Here is a 19,663-nt window from a genome sequence, read left to right as displayed (position 1 = left end):
TAAGGTCCTGAGGAGCTGTAGGAGGTTCTGTTGCTTTTCTGGGATGGGATCTTGGTTGTAAGGTTTGTGTGCAGAGGTGTCAAAAAATTGGCAGAGGCCCTAAGCCACATAGACACTACAATTCATGATCACTGTGGTGGAGCCTTTGTCTGTGGGAAAGATGTTATAGTCTGGATTAGTTTTCAGGATACTGATACTGTGTGCAATTTTGGACTCACTGGGGAGTGATTTAGTAATCTGAGGTCAGGTTATAAGTGACAAATACCTGAAAGATTACCGAGGATGTCTAGGTGGAAGGGGAGGGAGATCACAGTTGGAAGGAGGTTGAAAGTGTTTTAAACAAGATTCTAAGTGGGGTTTGGTTGGCTGTTGTCAGTGAGGCATATGGTGAAGACTACCGCAGTTGTCATGAATCATAATGACTATGTGGCTGATGGTCTCCATCAACTTTCAGACACCTCTGCACACAACCATGATCCTTCATATTATGGCTGGGTACAGGGCTCCCACAGAATGAACCTCTTCCTTCTGTGGCCAACACTTCCACACTATTGTCTTTAACCTTGCACCCTACATTTAAGACACCATTCATTTCAAAGTAAAATTAAAGCACTAGCAGTAAAAACGAAGTCTTTTGACCTAGGTTTCAGCAGTGGTATGAATGCATGCAACAGAAGTAAAACAATCCAACTGATATGTCACATATAAAACTAAATATCAAGTGATAAGGCTCTAGTCAAAAAATTTTTGAAATAGAGTACATAGAAGGCAAGCCACTATGAGCTGCTCACATGTATCAAGCTACGGTAGCAACAGGGTCTGATGCTATCATAGCTTGATAAATGTGAGCAGCCCATAGTGGCTTGCCTTCTATGTATAATATTTCAAACATTTTTTGCCTAAAGCTTTAGCACTTGATATTTAGTTTTATACATGACATGCAAGTTTGAGTGTTTTACATTTGATGAAGGCACACATAGCAGTGCAGAAACCTATGTCAAAAGATTTCTTTTTTGCAACTGTGGGCTGCTATTGCTTTAATTTTACTTTGAAATGAATTAGGTAGCATAAACGATCCTCCAACCCACAAATCAGAAACTCCTTGGAAAATGACAGTACAGACGGGTACTACTTCGTCATTCCTTTTTTTAACGGTATACTTCACTGTCACTGTTTTCTTCCATTTTGCATTCTGGGTGTCCACTACTCTGCACTGTGGTGAAGAAACATTCATAAATTTTATCAGAAATTTATGTTGATTTATTTTATTCAATGTTGTCACCTAAAGATGAAACTGGATAATATCTTCATAACAGAGTTCAGTAGCTTTGCATTGTTTCATTCCCTTAGCTTTTGGGCACAAAACCTACCTCAAGTCCATGAGTGCATTTAATAAGAGGTCCTGTTTTATACTTTTTCCTTTGCATTTCAGATCAACGCAACCTCTTTTTAAATCAGAGTTTTCTCCCACCTGAACATTCTTTGACCTGTATGCCATTTTCAGGATCACAAAATCGTCATCCATTCTGCTTTAGCCTGGAATACTTCTTTGTAGATTAACATGAGAACATCAAATGAATACTTGTTCAAAACTAAGCTGTAGATGTCCTGACAGCAATAAAATCTATTGCAATACTATTTCCACTAGTAAGCATCATTACAATAACAAGCAATGTGGCATATGGCAGCCTGGTGTACCAGTCTACTCTATTAATGACAACTGCTTGCTATGCAAAGAAAGTAAAAGTGCTTGAGAGTAATTTTACTGAATTTGTCAACCTTTGCTGTAACGCTAAGAATGCATATAATTTATTAAAACCTTGTGATTTGGAGTGCTTATAGACATGGCAGTATTCAACCTTTTCTAAAATTTGGTTCAGAAGTTGATGTAAATGATCAACATTTTGCCTTTACTTTGTCTTATTCAGTTTTGAAATTGTGCATTCATAGGCTTCTAAAAAATTCTCCTCAGTTTGTAACATCATGGTTGGTGTATACAGTCAGCAGATAACTTACAACTAACGTGCTTATCAGGTCCCAAAAGACATCATATTTGTAAGCAAGTGATAGTCTTTAATAATAATAACTTCTTGAAAGTTGAAAGTATATGATAGTAATTCCCATCTATGAAAATGAAGAACAGCAAGACACCTTTATTTATAGATCCATCCCCTGCCTTTCTTTATTCTCAAAACATTTTGAGATGGTAACTTAGAACACTGTAAAATTTTCTGACACTAACCCTTTAATGGGAACTCATCATGGCACACATAAATGATTATATACAAGCAAAACAAGATATCATTCCAAAAAGTCTGCCTTGAAAGACCTAAACAATAAAATTGGCATTTTCTGTTAACTTGTGAATGCCTTTGTGTAGACCACAAATAATAATTTTGTGTGGCTCACTAGTCTGGTGCATATCTTTCAACTGGATGTCAGTTTGGCAACCTGTGTGTCCTTAACCTACACTTGTTATACAACTGGGGAAAGTGAACCTACAGGTTTACATAGAATCTGACCCATGTGTCATTTCTGGTGACACCTCACATGATTGAGAAGTGAGGGCTCAATAAAATGCACACTGAAAAATCCAAGGTTCCACCAGGATTCAATTCTGTGACCTCCTGATTTCCAGTCAGCTGCTTTACCACTAGACCAAAAGATGTGCCTAGACTATAAAATTCTCTTTTCCCTTGTATGTGTAGTTGTTGTTGTTGTGGTTATGGTCTTCAGTCCAAAGACTGGTTTCATGCAGCTGTCCACACTACTCTATCCTGTGTGAGCCTCTTCATCTCTGAATAACTACTGCAACCTACATCCTCCTGAATATGCTTACTGTATTAATTTCTTGGCCTCCTTCTACTAGTTTTATCCCTCACACTTCCTTCCAATACTAAATTGGTGATCCCTTGATGTCTTGGATCAACAGAGAAGACTTCCAAACATTTGAATCTATATTTGACATTAACAAATTTCTCTTCTTCAGAAATGCTTTTTGTGCCATTGCCAATCTACATTTTATATCCTCTCTGCTTTGGCCATCATCAGTTATTTTGTTGCCCAATTAGAAAAACTCATCTACTACTTTAAGTGTCTCATTTCCTAATCTAATTCCCTTAGAATCACCTGATTTAATTCAACTATATTCCATTGTCATTGTTTTGCTTTTGTTGATGTTCATCTTATAATATATCTCCCTTTCAATACAATATACATTCTGGTCAACTGCTCTCCCAAGTCTTTTGCTGTCTCTGACAGAATGATAATGTCATCAGCAAATTTCAATGTTTTTATTTCTTTCCCCAGAACTTTAATTCCTTCTCCATATTTTTCTTTGGTTTTCTTTACTGCTTGCTCAATTTACAGACTGAATAACTTTTGCAATAGGCTATAGCCCTGTTTCACTCCCTTCTCAATCACTACTTCCTTTTCATGCCCCTCAACTGTTACAGCTGCCATCTTGTTTCTGTACAAATTGTAAATAGCCTTTTGTTCCCTGTATAAGACTCCTCCTACCTTCAGATTTTCAAAGAAAGTGTTTCAGTCGACGTTGTCAAAAGCTTTCTTTTGTCGACAAATGCTGGAAACATAGGTTTATCTTTCCTTATCTTCTACTCCATTGATGAATTTCTCAGTAGAACCAACTGATTTGTGTGTATATAACTTCTGCACAATTTCAGTGCAGTAATGTGTTCATTGCAGATAAGTGTGTGTGTGTTTTAGTACAATCTAACTTCTGCACCATTTCAGAGCAGCAATGTGTTCATTGTAAATAAGTATTATAGTAGTTCTATTACATGTTTATTACCTTATAAATAAAAAAAACTTTTTTATTTTAAATTCAGTGCATTAGTGTTTGTAAAATGATTCTTTCATACTGTGTTCATTAAGAAAATGACGATCATTCCACTCACACCAAATCCATGGTTATTATGCAGTTCAGCCCCCAGTGAACCCCCAAGGAATGTCTCATACCAGACGAGTGTAATGCCAGATATTTGTGTGTTAGAGTAATTATGGTGTACACATATGTGGAGACAGTGTTCGCACAGCAATTGCCAACATAGTGTAACTGAGGCAGAATAAGGGGAACCAGCCCGCATTCACGAAGGCAGATGGAAATCCACCTTAAAAACCATCCACAGGCTGGCCAGCACACCGGACCTTGACACTAATCCACTGGGCAGATTCATGCCGGGAACCGGCACACCTTACTGCTTGGGAAGCTGGATAGGATACTGGTGGGTTAAGAAGAGGGTAGTGGGATACTGTGTGGTGGGTGAGTGATTCTGGAACAAGACGAAAAGAATTCAGAGGTTAGAGAATATGAGAAGTAGGGAAGGGGAGAAATGGAGGGGTGAAGGAGAGTAAAGTGGAGATGAGTAAGGAGATAGGGAGGAAAGAGATGGAGATGACTGTAATGGGAAGAGAGAGCAGAAGAGGAGGGACAGAAGGGCAGAAGGAAAGCAAGCACCATGGGGTGGAGAGGGGGGGGTCAGGCCCGCATGGGGGGGGGGGGGATTGGGGGGATGGGGAAGGAAGAGTGTTGGGTGGAAGAAGAAATTATGTGGACAGGGAAAGAGTGGTGTGGACAAGAGCGAGAAGTGGAAACATAAGACGAGGCAGGTAGGCCTGGAGGACTGCGAGAACACTAAGTACACTATTCTCACTAGTGTAGTTCAGGGAAACCAGTGTGTCTGAAGGGAATATCCAAACGGCACACATGGTGAAGCAACTGTTGAAGTAACTTGTGTTGTGGTGTGTAACATGTTTGGCAGCTGGAAGGTCAAGTTTTCAGTTTGCCACAGTTTGACAGTGGATTTTCATGTGAGTAGACAGTTGGTTGCTTGTCATGTCTACTTGAGTGCTGTGCAGTAATTGCAGCATAGGTGATATATAATGTGGCTGCTTTCACAAGTGGCCTTGTCTTTCATAGTGTAAGAAACAGGAAGTGGTGGCTGTGTGGGACAGATCTTGCACCTGGGTCGACCACAAGGGAATGACCCATGGGATGCAGGACTGGGAGGTGGATTGGAATAGGGGTGGACAAGGATATTCTGTAGGTTGGTTGAGAAATGGAACAAAACTTTGGAAGATGTGGGTAGGATTTTGGGTGGGATGTCCCTCATCTCAGAGCACATCGGTAGGTAGCAGAAGCCCTGGTGAATGATTAAGGTTTTGAAGGCCAGATGGAGTGCTGTTTGGTAGCTGGCTAAAAGGTTTAGTGGTGTCAGAGGAGATAGCATGGGAGATCTGTTTATGGATGAGCTGTATAGGATACTGTCTGTCAGTAAAGGCTCTTGTGAGATTATTGGTGTATTTCAACTCCAGATTTCCACTATAGTCTGTGGTGTCCATGGGTGGTGAGGCCGTAAGGAAGACTTTGATGTGGAGCAGTGGACAGTTGCCAAGTTGACATACTGCTGGTAGTTGGTGCACTTAATATGAACAAAAATATGTATGGAGCATTCTAAGAGGCAGAGATCAACATCTAAGAAGATAGCTTGTTGAGTTGAGAAGGACCAGATGAAGCTGATTTGTAAGAATGTCCTGAGGTTATGGAGGAAAGAGCAAAGCTTGCCCCTGCCATGAACTGGATCATGAATATGCAGGCTGCCAGTGGAAAAGAGATAACAGATCAGGAAAGGATAAGAACCTATTGCTATTAAAAATGATGCAAAGAAATGCAAATGCAGAAAGAACCACAAGGCAGGGAAAAGTGTATGAAAGATTATTTGCATTCAGTTCTCACAGTCAATAGGATGTTCCAGAGATTCTGTGAAGGAAGAACAAGTTTAGGACTGAAACAGTGCCCCTTATCAAAATACAAGCATATATTTTATGAATATTTCAATGTATCATTTAGTACTCTTCACATCAATGTCTCCTCCACTTGAAAGTTTGGTTTTTAACAATACCATGAAAAGGAAATGACACTCGACATACAGCAGAGATGCTGAGCTGCAGATAAGCCCAACAAAAAGACTGTCAAAAAGTGAGCTTTCAGCCAACAAGTCCTTCATCAGAGATAAACAGACACACACACACACACACACACACACAACTACAGTCTCCGCAGCCAGGGGCCAGCCCAGGCCAGACAGCCAGAGATTGTGGTCATATGTGTGTGAGATGTGTTTGTGTGTGGGTGTATGTTGTCTAATTCTGATGAAGGCCTTTTTACCCAAAGCTTACTTGTTTGACTGTCTTTCTGTTGTGCCTATCTATGATACAGCATCTCCGCTATATGGTGAGTAGCAACTATCCTTTTCATAATACTGTTACATTCCATCCTGGGTTTTCCATGTTTAAGTTCATGTTAATGGAAATAAAAGCATAAACATGTCTGAGAAGAAGAATGAACTATGAAATAGACACAGATTAAATAAGTTTTGTGCTAAGGGGTTTTATGATGTAATGGAGGAAGATAATCCAACTGCCATTAAGACTTGCTTTGCCATGCAACAAAATCAATGTATTCCAAAACTAGCCATCATTTAGATTTTCTATGCTAGACAAGTATGAATATACAATCCATGCATCATAAGCCATACTAAGGAGCAAACAAAAGAAGGCATGATTCCCTACACCTGATTGGGTGCAGAATCTTCAAGGGGATGCAGTCAAGTTGCTTTGGCTTTGCTGGACTTTCTTTTTCAATTACATAAGAAACAACCAAATGATGGGACAAACACTATACATCTACTCTCAGAGTTTTGCAGCAGTTAAATTAAAAAAATTTAATGATGGTGATGCTTACAGCATTCCGTGAAAAGAGTGTGAAATTCAATAATATTCATAATTTCTTTCCTGTTGTTGGCCACAGCTATATGCCTCCACTTATGATGAAAAGGCATCTTGTCTCCTAAAGAATATGATGATATTTTAGAAGAGCTGTGCAGGTAAGCATAGCTCATGATGTGCCACCCCTATCCCCCCTCCCCCTCCACCACTGCATAATGCAGTTGCTGCCATGTGGTGTGCGCAGAGGGTCATCAGCAGGAGCAGGCATCTATGCATTGCGCTATTGTAGTCACTATACATTACATAATGTGTACATTGTGCAAAAAATTTAATAATTTTTTAACATGATTTTTGTTCACTAATGTAAAAAAAAAGATGTAGCTCATTACCAAATTCCACTGACATTGTTTCATCTGTTTAGTCATGAAATGTTACACAAAAAGTTACTTTCACATTTAATAATGTTAGTATGGAAGTATGGATTAACACATTGAGGACTGTATAAGCATTGTATCATATTATGTAGACTGTATCAACCAAAGCATTTTCACAAAGACAATAAAGTATGAAAGTTTTTGTGCAGAGTGCATAGCTTTTGTCTTTTGATGACACAATGTCAGCTTTTGCAATATTGCTTGTAGAGTACCTTTAACCATGGAGCAGGTGCGTCTATGTAAAAAGTGTGCCAAATACAAGTAAAATTGTTTTGTACTGTTTGATTGTTGTTTCATAATTGTGAGCAATATCTGTCCATTCATTACTGCTTTAGTTAACACAGTGATAAACTGTGTTGTCATAAGCCCAAGTGAGCTGCAGTAATATAAAATAAAAGGTGATCTAGGTCAGAAAAAATTATGATTTTTGCAAGTAAATGACCCAAATTATGAGCTTACAACACAATCCTAAAATGAGGCAGTTCTCTATGAGATAATGTGCAATTGAATAAGTGGCTGTCTGGAATCTGATGCAACTGCACTGTTTAATGCTTCGAGTGTGTCGTTACTGTTGGGCAACACCTTTCTACGGGAACAGAGTAATATATGAAAATTTATTTCATTACTATTAAATTATATAGTGCTTTAGTGTATATTATGTAAGTTTATTTTATCACTTTTTTAATTAAACCATGATTTTCCTTGGTAATGTAAAGACTGCTATTCTTTAAATGCATACTTGTGCCCGCTTGTGTTATGAAAATTGGCAAGTCCGTTTGCTAGTTAAGTTTTGATTAGTGCTAGCCCTCAATAATAAATAAAGTTCTCTCTTTCTGGCACAAGATACTTTGATTCAAGGTGTTATCTGTCCTTTCTATCAGCTTACACTGTCATTATCCTCTTTAAAGGAATTCATAGCATCGTAAGAAAGTTTTTAGGAAAGATTTGAATTTCTCATCTACTGCGTGTGCTTGGTGACCTTCTTCCTGTTATTCATCCAGTAAATTCTCTCTGAACAGTTTCCCTTAGGATCAGTATCACAGAATTAGAAGTGCTGACTATTTTGTATCAGTCTTGATGTGGATACTTTACTGTTGTCATTTGACCACTGCAGCCTGATAAACCATTTACTTTGGGGCTCACATCTATATCACAGAAGTCTGTAAGTAATAAATGGTAAGCACTATATTGTGTATGTTCTACAGAATTAATTTATTCAGGATGACAGATTTTCCACTTACAAGGACATCAACAAACGTTTGTAAACAGCATTGGAAAAGATGTTACTCATCTAGACTGAGGCACAAACACACAGTAAATGTTATCTTTGACACTGCACTATTCATGCAGTTTATGAGGTAAAAAGTCAAACAATATATAAAGGGAGCAAGCCAGAAAAAAACATTAACATGAAACTCAATAAACAGTGCCTATATAACAGTTGACATTAAATAAACAAAAATAAAATAAAATTAGTACCTGATAAGACTACTTCAAGAAGTATTACACACAGAAGGTGATACACAAACCAAGTAAAAGCAAGATGTAACAATTGTAACAAGACATAACAAATGTAGCAACAGAACATTTTGAGTACACAAGTAGTCATAATGAAATAAAATGAACTGAATAAACATATAAATATCGAGGAATATGAAGGAACAGACTGTTTGGGAAGTAATGGAAAACTAACACTATTACGTGAAGTTTAGAAGAGGGGAAGTATTAAGCTGCATTTTGTCATGTAAGATTAAATCAGGACTGTGGGACAGATGTTTGCTGGATTCCAGGGCTTCTAGCAGTTTGAGTTTTTGGTCTTTGTTTGGTAAGTGAAGTTGCAGGGTTTCAGTGTTTTTGCTAGAATCTGTGATACCTATCCTAAGTGTGGTACTAAACATCTCTTCTGGCAGACAATGGAAGGGCCAGCAGAGGGACCATAGAGGAGTGATATAATTTTCAGGTTTTGTTTCCTATGCAAGATGTGTCAGTTAGGACAGGATTGTAGCCATTGGCTGAGGCAATAAATTTAATTGTATCTAACTTCACTTTGAAAGCTTTCTTGGCATGGGAACAGATATGAGATGGTGCATCTTTGAGAGGGAAACTCCATGTTTGTGTTTTACTGGGTGTGGTGCACAAGTAGGTATTACTGTGTCTGTAGTTGTAGTTTTTCTGTAAATTCTGAAACAATGTGTCCATTTATTGCTGTCAATGATGAGATCTAGGAAGATTATGGGCTTGTTGCCAATTTCCATTGTGAACCAATTATTTTTCTGTTGACCTTCTCCTTAAGTTATGCAAAAATGTGTTGAGCTGTCTTGTAGTGCCTGTCTACATACACTGCACATCACCTATGTATCCGAACCAATATTTAATATCTGCACTCTGTACTCAAAAATTCTTGATTCAAAAACTATTGTTCAAAATGGTGAACGAATATTTCAGCCAAAAGTTGACTAAGAGGGGACCCTGTAGCTAAGCTGTCTGTTTATGCAGAGTCTCTTGGAACTGAAAATAGTTTTGTGATTGGTCTCAAGTCATTCAATTCCACAGAATTGACATTAGACCCGCACATCACTTTTCTCAGAATATCAAAACATTCCTCTACTGGTATGTTGGAAAACAAAGTCTGATTTAGTGCTGTGTGAGATAGGTAGAGCTTTTCTTATTTGCAAGGTCCACTCAGACCGAAATACCATGCTTTGATTTAAATTTAGTGTTGCTTTTAATTAAGATTCTCTTGCCTGCTTCTCCATCCATCGCAGTCTGCTGCATTCACAGCAATTTTGATGGGTTCTGAGCCTCAGTCCAATGGTTAACTGGTTATGTGAGACCTTCCAGATGCATGGTATGCTTGAGGAATCATAGACTCATGCTTTCTGCTTACTTGACAAATCACTAATTGAGTCATTTACTCATAGGCAAGGACTGTTCAGACCCATCTATGTTACAAGTTTAATGTCATGAGTTAACATATCTAACCTGATAATGTTGTTGGCCTGGTAACATGGCTTCTAAGCTATGAAACTAATCATTAAATAAATTATTTACAAGAGCACCAAAGCAGTTATTATTCAAGATGCCAAAATAGGTAGCAATGACATTTTTGAGATAACTCTATCAACTGATTGGATAGGCTAATGGCAAATGGAGGTGATCTATTTGTCACAGTAACAGGAAATTCAAATCCACCAAGGCAGAAATTGAATTTGCATCTGAGAGTGTCTGGACAAGAGTCAGTATCAAGGGTTGACATAAACTTATAATCAGAGCTTTCTGTTGACCACCAGACTCACTCCAAGATGAACAAAAAACTCACAGTTCACTAGTATGAATATTTCCCAATCATACTCTCATCATCGGAAGAGAGATTAATCATCCAACAATTTGTTTGGGATAGCTATAGGTTTGTCAGTGGTTGGTATGACATGACATGACATCCTAAACACTGCTAAATGTTTTCTCTGAAATCTACCTAGAACAGATAGTTTAGGAGGCCATGCATAGTACAAACATAACACATTATATGCAATGGCAACAAATAGACCTGATATATTTGAAAATTATTACATTGAATGTGATGTCAGTGACTACTAGGCAGTCATAGCAACAATGATTAACCAAAATACAAAGAGGCACTAAGATGAACAGAAAGAACTTAAATGTTGAGCAAACTAGATAAAGAAGCAATAGTCTCATGTCACAAAGAGGAACTTGAAAAATTTTGCTCTAGGCAGGAGTATGTAAAAGAATTACGGCACAAGTTTAAAAGTTAAGTTGACTGTGTGTTGGATAGATATGTACTGGTAGCTAGTTAAATAGTTCATGATGGGATAGATCCTTCATGGTGTACAGTCATTACAAAGAAACTTCTAAAGAAACAGATGTAAAACAAAGCACAGAGTTGTAGATAGACAGATGCTGAATGAAATACTTATAGCTGTCAAACTGAAAGTAGGAAGCAAATGCATACATGATGACCTACATTTTAAAATGTTCCTTTACCAACAAAAATCCAAGACTATTGCCCCCGTTTAACTGTCACACCACTGAAAATGTGATATAGAATTTAGTGAAAATGGTGCTGAGAAACAGCTGAAATTCCTAAAATTGATAAAAGCTTTAGGACCCAATGGAACCCCAATCAAATTCTACACAGGATTTACAGCTGAGTTAGCCAGTATTTTAACCATAACATGCCACAGATACATTGAACAAGAAATTGTGTCCAGTAGCTGGAAGAGAGCAAAGGTTACATCGGCATACAAGAAGTGTACAAAAAGTGCCCCACAAAACTACCATCCAATGTTTTTGAAGACATTCATCTACTGTAGAATATATTCAAATCTCAAACATAAACAAGTATCTTGACCAGAATGACCTCCTTCGAGCCAACCAGCATGGATTCTGGAAACATCAGTCAAACAATCATGCTAAACTCAACTCACACTTCCCTAATATGACATGCTGGAAGCCATGGATCAGGGAGTCAGGTCAGTGCAGTACTTTGAATTTCGGAAAGCATTCGACTTGGTACCAAACATATGCTTGTTATCAAAAGTGCAACTCAGGATTTCTTGGTGGGGAGAATGCAGTTTCTTATCTTGGATGGAGAGTTATAAACAGATCTAGAAGTAACTTCAAAGATGACCGACGGAAATGTGCTGGAACCCCTGATGTTAATGTTGTATGTTAATGTTCTTGTATAAAATATTAATAGTAACTTATGACTTTCTGTTGATGATGTAGTTATCTATAATGAAGTACTACCAGATAAAAAGCTACACAAATATTCAATCCAATTTTGGTTGTTGTTGTGGTCTTCAGTCCTGAGACTGGTTTGATGCAGCTCTCCATGCTACTCTATCCTGTGCAAGCTTCTTCATCTCACAGTACCTACTGCAACCTACATCCTTCTGAATCTGCTTAGTGTATTCATCTCTTGGTCTCCCTCTACGATTTTTACCCTCCACACTGCCCTCCAATGCTAAATTTGTGATCCCTTGATACCTCAAAACATGTCCTACCAACCGATCCCTTCTTCTAGTCAAGTTGTGCCACAAACTTCTCTTCTCCCCAATCCTATTCAATACTTCCTCATTAGTTACGTGATCTACCCACCTTATCTTCAGCATTCTTCTGTAGCACCACATTTCGAAAGCTTCTATTCTCTTCTTGTCCAAACTAGTTATCGTCCATGTTTCACTTCCATACATGGCTACACTCCATACAAATACTTTCAGAAACAACTTCCTGACACTTAAATCTATACTCGATGTTAACAAATTCCTCTTCTTGAGAAACGCTTTCCTTGCCATTGCCAGTCTACATTTTATATCCTCTCTACTTCGACCATCATCGGTTATTTTACTCCCTAAATAGCAAAACTCCTTTACTACTTTAAGTGTCTCATTTCCTAATCTAATTCCCTCAGCATCACCCGACTTAATTTGACTACATTCCATTATCCTCGTTTTGCTTTTGTTGATGTTCATCTTATATCCTCCTTTCAAGACACTGTCCATTCCGTTCAACTGCTCTTCCAAGTCCTTTGCTGTCTCTGACAGAATTACAATGTCATCGGCGAACCTCAAAGTTTTTACTACTTCTCCATGAATTTTAATACCTACTCCAAATTTTTCTTTTGTTTCCTTTACTGCTTGCTCAATATACAGATTGAATAACATCGGGGAGAGGCTACAACCCTGTCTTACTCCTTTCCCAACCACTGCTTCCCTTTCATGCCCCTCAACTCTTATAACTGCCATCTGGTTTCTGTATAAACTGTAAATAGCCTTTCGCTCCCTGTATTTTACACCTGCCACCTTCAGAATTTGAAAGAGAGTATTCCAGTTAACATTGTCAAAAGCTTTCTCTAAGTCTACAAATGCTAGAAACGTAGGTTTGCCTTTTCTTAATCTTTCTTCTAAGATAAGTCGTAAGGTCAATATTGCCTCACGTGTTCCAACATTTCTACGGAATCCAAACTGATCTTCCCCGAGGTCGGCTTCTACCAGTTTTTCCATTCGTCTGTAAAGAATTCGCGTTAGTATTTTGCAGCTGTGACTTATTAAACTGATAGTTCGGTAATTTTCACATCTGTCAACACCTGCTTTCTTTGAGATTGGAATTATTATATTCTTCTTGAAGTCTGAGGGTATTTCGCCTGTCTCATACATCGTGCTCACCAGATGGTAGAGTTTTGTCATGACTGGCTCTCCCGAGACCATCAGTAGTTCAAATGGAATGTTGTCTACTCCCGGGGCCTTGTTTCAACTCAGGTCTTTCAGTGCTCTGTCAAACTCTTCACGCAGTATCTTATCTCCCATTTCGTCTTCATCTACATCCTCTTCCATTTCCATAATATTGTCCTCAAGTACATCGCCCTTGTATAAACCCTCTATATACTCCTTCCACCTTTCTGCCTTCCCTTCTTTGCTTAGAACTGGTTTGCCATCTGAGCTCTTGATATTCATACAAGTGGTTCTCTTCTCTCCAAAGGTCTCTTTAATTTTCCTGTAGGCAGTATCTATCTTACCCCTAGTGAGACAAGCCTCTACATCCTTACATTTGTCCTCTAGCCATCCCTGCTTAGCCATTTTGCACTTCCTGTCGATATCATTTTTGAGATGTTTGTATTCCTTTTTGCCTGCTTCATTTACTGCATTTTTATATTTTCTCCTTTCATCAATTAAATTCAATATTTCTTCTGTTACCCAAGGATTTCTATTAGCCCTCGTCTTTTTACCTACTTGATCCTCTGCTGCCTTCACTACTTCATCCCTCAGAGCTACCCATTCTTCTTCTACTGTATTTCTTTCCCCCATTCCTGTCAATTGTTCCCTTATGCTCTCCCTGAGACTCTCTACAACCTCTGGTTCTTTCAGTTTATCCAGGTCCCATCTCCTTAAATTCCCACCTTTTTGCAGTTTCTTCAGTTTCAATCTGCAGTTCATAACCAATAGATTGTGGTCAGAATCCACATCTGCCCCAGGAAATGTCTTACAATTTAAAACCTGGTTTCTAAATCTCTGTCTTACCATTATATAATCTATCTGATACCTTTTAGTATTTTGGTAAGATTTCAAAAGAGGGGCAAGCATTGGTGACTTGTTTTAAATACTCAGAAATGTAGTATCCTATGACTACAGTATCAATGCATCACAACTGGAATCAAGCAACTCATACAAATACCTGAGGGGGTTTTAACAATTCATTGAGATATGAAAGGAAACAATCACATACACTGTCATAGGTAAAGCAGGTGGCATACTTCGATTCATTGGTGGGATGCTAACAAAATTCAAGAGTCTCCAGAGGAGATAGCTTACAAAATGCTATTGTGACCCATCATAGAATACTTGTCAAGTCTGTAAGACCTGTACCAAATAGAATGAACAAGGGATATAGGGAGCTGATATTTAATAGTAAGTCATTAACATACAAGAGAAATAGGACTGGGTCTAATATGGAGACTTGTGGAACACCTTGAGATATATTTTTCCAGTCAGAATAATAATTTGCCCTATTTAAAGCGATGTTAATTCTTTGCTTTCTGTTTAGTAAGTAGGATTTAAGCCATTGTAGGGCAGTGTCCCTAATTCTCTTCTCTTCAAATCTGTAAATAAGCAATGCATGGTTTACAAAATCAAATGTGATACTGGAAAACACAACAGAGCTATTTGAACATTAAGGTACTAATCTTCAGGAAGAATTAAAAAGAAAAGCATGTTACACATCTTAATTTAGTATAGCATTCAGGGACTGATATGGGACTTCATGATGTCCAAAACTTTATTTTCAAGTGAAACAGAATGGACAAGTAATGTAGCTGCTGAAAAATCCTTACCTTTCCATCATGTCAGGTGAAACTGCTACTTTATTTGGTATGTGATTTAGTGAAGTGATGACAAACAGAGACCCATGTTCCCCATTACTTAACAATACTAACTGTACCTTCTTCATACATTTATGAAATTTTTATTTTCCTCTACAATAAGCATTTCAAACTTGAAAATTACCATTTCAAGCATTATTACAGCACTGCTCATAAAGAAAGTTTTAAACTTAACACCACAGCAATAAAAATTTTGTTCCCAGACGCCACTATATATGGGACTAAAGATTTATAATGAACTAAAAGGTAAGAATATATTTAACATAGCTCACTGAAACTAAGACTGTACAAAAAATACATTTATCCGTACATGTAAAAGTGATATTGCACTTGTTGATGTGCAATAATGCCTGTACAAATGTACATTGCAGCAGTTTTTTTATAGTCATGACCTTACACTGTAATTTTAATTTGGTCCTGTGTAATAAAAAATTATAACTGTAAATAGTACTGTGGTAATATCTATAAATTAATTTCAAACTTTCGTTCTCTGTATTTTTTCATCTATTGAAACTTTTGTATGAAAAAGGTGCTAATGATTCTTTTTCAGCTTCCTATGTATCTTTTACAATAAATTTGACAACTTTAACGTTGTACGTTCTGAGAAACACAAACTACATATATATTTATATTTTTGTGATGATAACATGAATTTTTTTATATAGTTACATCTTTTTTTGTATGCAGCTCAGAAACAGAAGAGTGAGGGACAGAGCATAGGAGCTGCAGTAGATCGTCTCACTGTCCAAAAATCAACCTGCCTCCTGCCTGCTCGCCTTAGCAGAGAACGCTTTTACATGCCTCCATGAGCTCAAATTGCAGTGACAATGGTTGCCACTGTGCAGACATGATTGTAATGCAAGCCACATAGGTGACAGCTGGAAACTTCTGATTAGACTGTGACTTTTGTGTCAAATAAACTGTGTGTAACCAGAGAGAGTCCGCAAGTTCTGGGATGCATTCGTGCCAGATCCTCTTGTATTAAAAGAAATTCATACCAAAGACTTAATTATAACTATTTATATGTAGGGAAAGAGATGAATAACGTTAAATATTTCACTTTTCCCCTCTTTATTGCCATTATTGCGTAAAAATATGTGGACAGCTATCTTTAAATTAGTGTCTTTACAAAACCTGTTTTCCGTAGATGTCTTCGTCACATTGAGTGAGATATGGAGAAGTGACTGATAGGATGCTAAGTGTAATGGAGATACCAAATATTTAATAGAGAACTTTTGCATTATGTGTACAATGAATGTTGTGATCTGTGTCTGCTGTTCTTCAAAGATGTGATGCTGTTAGTTACAACTGCAGGTACTTCAATTTTATGTAACTAAAAGTTCTGAAAAAATAGTGTTGCTAATATGTGTTGTTGTCAGCAATGTGCAGAGTCTTAGATAAGCAGTGTACTATGTTGAGTTCTTCATATTCAAGAACCTGATTTATAAGTACTGATGCTAAAGAGGTAGAAGTTGGAACCCACACCATCAGTTGTCTGTCAAAGGCATGTTTAGCACTACTTGCCACATACATGCTTATTTGAATGGTCGTTTCAGCTTGATGCTGTGTGTTTTAAAACTGAACTGTAGTTACTGTTATGCTCGTGTCTCAATGTAATGTTATAAGAAAAAAATTAACTTATTGTAGTCAAACAATGGCAGCTTATATAGCTGTACTATTGAAAAAAAACTTTTTAAAAAAGGTTACAGCAGCCCCATTGAAACAATGCTTTCTGATGCAAAGGTTTGCTGACTGTTTCTGAAATGAAGACTCAGAACAGTCATTGAAAATGCCGCAGACGCAACAGGTTAGGCAAAGTGGTTCCAAAGGATCTTCAGTTATTATAACATATAACTAATAGGGGGAGTGTCTTTAGTTACTACATCATCTGTAAAGTTATTTTTACAGTACTTCACAGTCTATTGAGTAACCTTATACAGAGATTGTAAGTTAATTAAATGCAGATATTCAAAATACCAGACATAAGAATCTTACCATCAAATATATTGCTGACTGTTACATAACATCAATTTGTATGCCAACTGACTATTTTTCAGAATGAAATCATTCTTAAATTATTCATCTGTTGTTTGTCTGCTGCAGCTGAAAATAGAATTCAACAAGCTATAAAAGAATAGTTATAAAATTTGTATCCAGTTTGTCAAAATAGTACAACTAAGACTATACTGTCATGAAGACAGCAGTTCTGTTTTGAAAAGATCTGATAAAGTCATTTTATATAGAAATAATTTTAATATAAAGAAATTAAAGCATGTTTAAATGCCAACCTGCCAGATCGCAATTTTATATTATTATTTGTGCCTATGTTACATGAAGGAATAACAGTGATGAACATACGTGTAATTCACAGCAGCAACAAAATCAAGGGCAAGTAAATTAGCTCTCTCATTTTAAATATACCATGTGATAATGTGAACACTCGTTCACAGACTCATTCCTACTAAAATTATATTATGCTTGCTTCCTATGTAAATTTGCAAGAGATCTACCAGAAGATAGTATGTAGTCAGTGTCTGACAGGAGCTAAATTACACATTCAATTATCCTCATAAATGATTAAAGATAATTTCTGTTGGTCAGAAACAAATCTGGTATTTCTCTCTAATCATAACAGACAATAGTACCTCAATTATAATTAAAAAGCACCAACTAGATAATTTAAAGTTGTGTTAAATTATTGTAATTACTCTGTAAATATCATTAACCTTGAAAAAAGTATGTATATAAATGTATATGTCTATATTGTGCATAAGATCGATGTACATTTTGTGTTCTTTAATACAACAGCTTTGGAAAGCAGTTGCTTAGATTTTGCATATATTTAATTTTAAAATTATTGACCAAGTTTGCTTTATTTGTATTGAATCAATACAGCCACTTTGACATGAATGTGTAACTAAAAATACTCAGCACAATGTTTAGACTGAAACAGCATAGTTAGTTTTCAAAAGGCATAATTTCCTTTGATATAGAGGCAGTGAACTTTGCATCTTGTCCAAGGATTGATGCAGCTCATCAATATCATTTCTGTTCTCTGTAGATGTATTTAGCTGCCATTATTAATTTGAGTTCATATGATACAGTTATGATTCTTTAAGAAATTATTACCTTACATATGGTGCAGCCTTTACAGTAATTTCAAAATACTTGATCCTACTGGTACGTGGTTGAGTTTGCTACCTCAAGAGAGCTCATGTTTCTCTGCATTGCCTAATTCTACAAAGAAAGATAATAAATTGTGACAATAATATCTAGATATATATAAATATATGTCAGTAATAGCCTCAAGTAATGCATTTCTGATAAAGAGTATTGTTTGGCCATCTTTTGGTCTTTCACTGTTTCACAAATACAATAGTTTGAATATTTGACAGGACATTGTATTGCATTAGAATTGATGTGAATTACAAAATGAGTACAGAAATTTCTAGGAAACAACCAATGCAAGCAGTATGGTGGTCATTTCAACAGTGCAGATATTCTCTCAGTAGTTGCTTTAAATGTTTAAGGTTGTAATATTGTTCTAGAAATTTAGTAATTTTTATGTTACCTATGTATATCAGTATTATAGTATATTAAATCAATCTTCAATCAGTTATTAATAACAGCTTCAAAAATTACTAGTTCAGATTTCCTCCAATCAAAATGATCACCCTACATGCATCAGTAACATAAAAAAGAATTGTTTAAAATTCCATATTATAGGATTTATCTTTTATTCATATGTTTTGTGACTGTTTTATACAAAATGAGTACATTATCATTCTTGAAAACCAGCAGTATTTAAAAAAAACTTATTTTCTCTTTTTTATTTTTGATTAAAATGTAAATAGTTATATCTTTTCTTAATTCAATCAATAAATAATGTTTAAAAGCACAGTTATACATTTAACTTTGATTTGTCCCTCTAATCTCCTTCACTCTCTCATGGTTGTTTTTGAATTCCAGAAGTCAGCTTTGTGATTTTAATATTTTAACATCCAATCTCACTCAAAAATGCATGTACAGAACATACACACATACTTGCTATGGCAATGAAGCCAGCTGGAGTGACAGCTTATGTCAAATGGAGTGGGTGGGAAAAACAAGAAGAATGAAAAGGTAAACAAATGACTGTTGTGTACTGTTTTGAGTTGACAAAAAACCCCCACTTACTTCCAAAAAGGGCAGTGCACAAATCCATTGCATTACACAGGAATGATCAGGAGGGGTATAGGTGGGTTGGCATGTAGCTCAGTTCCTTTTAAGAACAAGAGGTGCAAATCTGGTAAAAATCAGGCCATATAATAGTTTTCTTTCAGAGTAAAGGGATGCAGAAGATGTAGCTCAGGAACTTGCATCTGTTTGGAAATAGCCCTTCAACCAAGGTCCCGGGTGGAACATGAGAGAACAGGGTAGGCTTGTGTTTACAGAACAGAAGCCAGAAGTGGAAAGCACAGCACATCCGCTGCAACACTTGACTGCCTGCATCCTGGGCTGTACATGACTCCTTCCCACATGCGTAGTGGCAAAGTTCAAAACTGATGCTTTTCCAAGGCATCTCTCTGTCAACAGTTCTTACCAT

The 19,663-nt window shown here is 36.9% G+C and overlaps 1 protein-coding gene across 1 annotated transcript in view; it reads left to right on the top strand.

Annotated features, from left to right (window-relative positions):
* Positions 1-18,962, top strand: part of LOC126101213 (uncharacterized) — a 194,961-nt gene extending 175,999 nt beyond the window's left edge. The window contains exon 7 of the mRNA XM_049911905.1: positions 15,766-18,962. Coding sequence (XP_049767862.1) covers positions 15,766-15,784 — 19 coding nt within the window. The 3' untranslated portion in view covers positions 15,785-18,962. The remainder of the gene's footprint in view (positions 1-15,765) is intronic.
* The last annotated feature ends 701 nt before the right edge of the window (positions 18,963-19,663 follow it).

The sequence above is a fragment of the Schistocerca cancellata genome, chromosome 9 (assembly GCF_023864275.1).
Source record: "Schistocerca cancellata isolate TAMUIC-IGC-003103 chromosome 9, iqSchCanc2.1, whole genome shotgun sequence".
Classification (NCBI taxonomy): Eukaryota; Metazoa; Arthropoda; class Insecta; order Orthoptera; family Acrididae; genus Schistocerca; species Schistocerca cancellata.
This window is presented reverse-complemented; position numbering and strand designations above follow the sequence as displayed.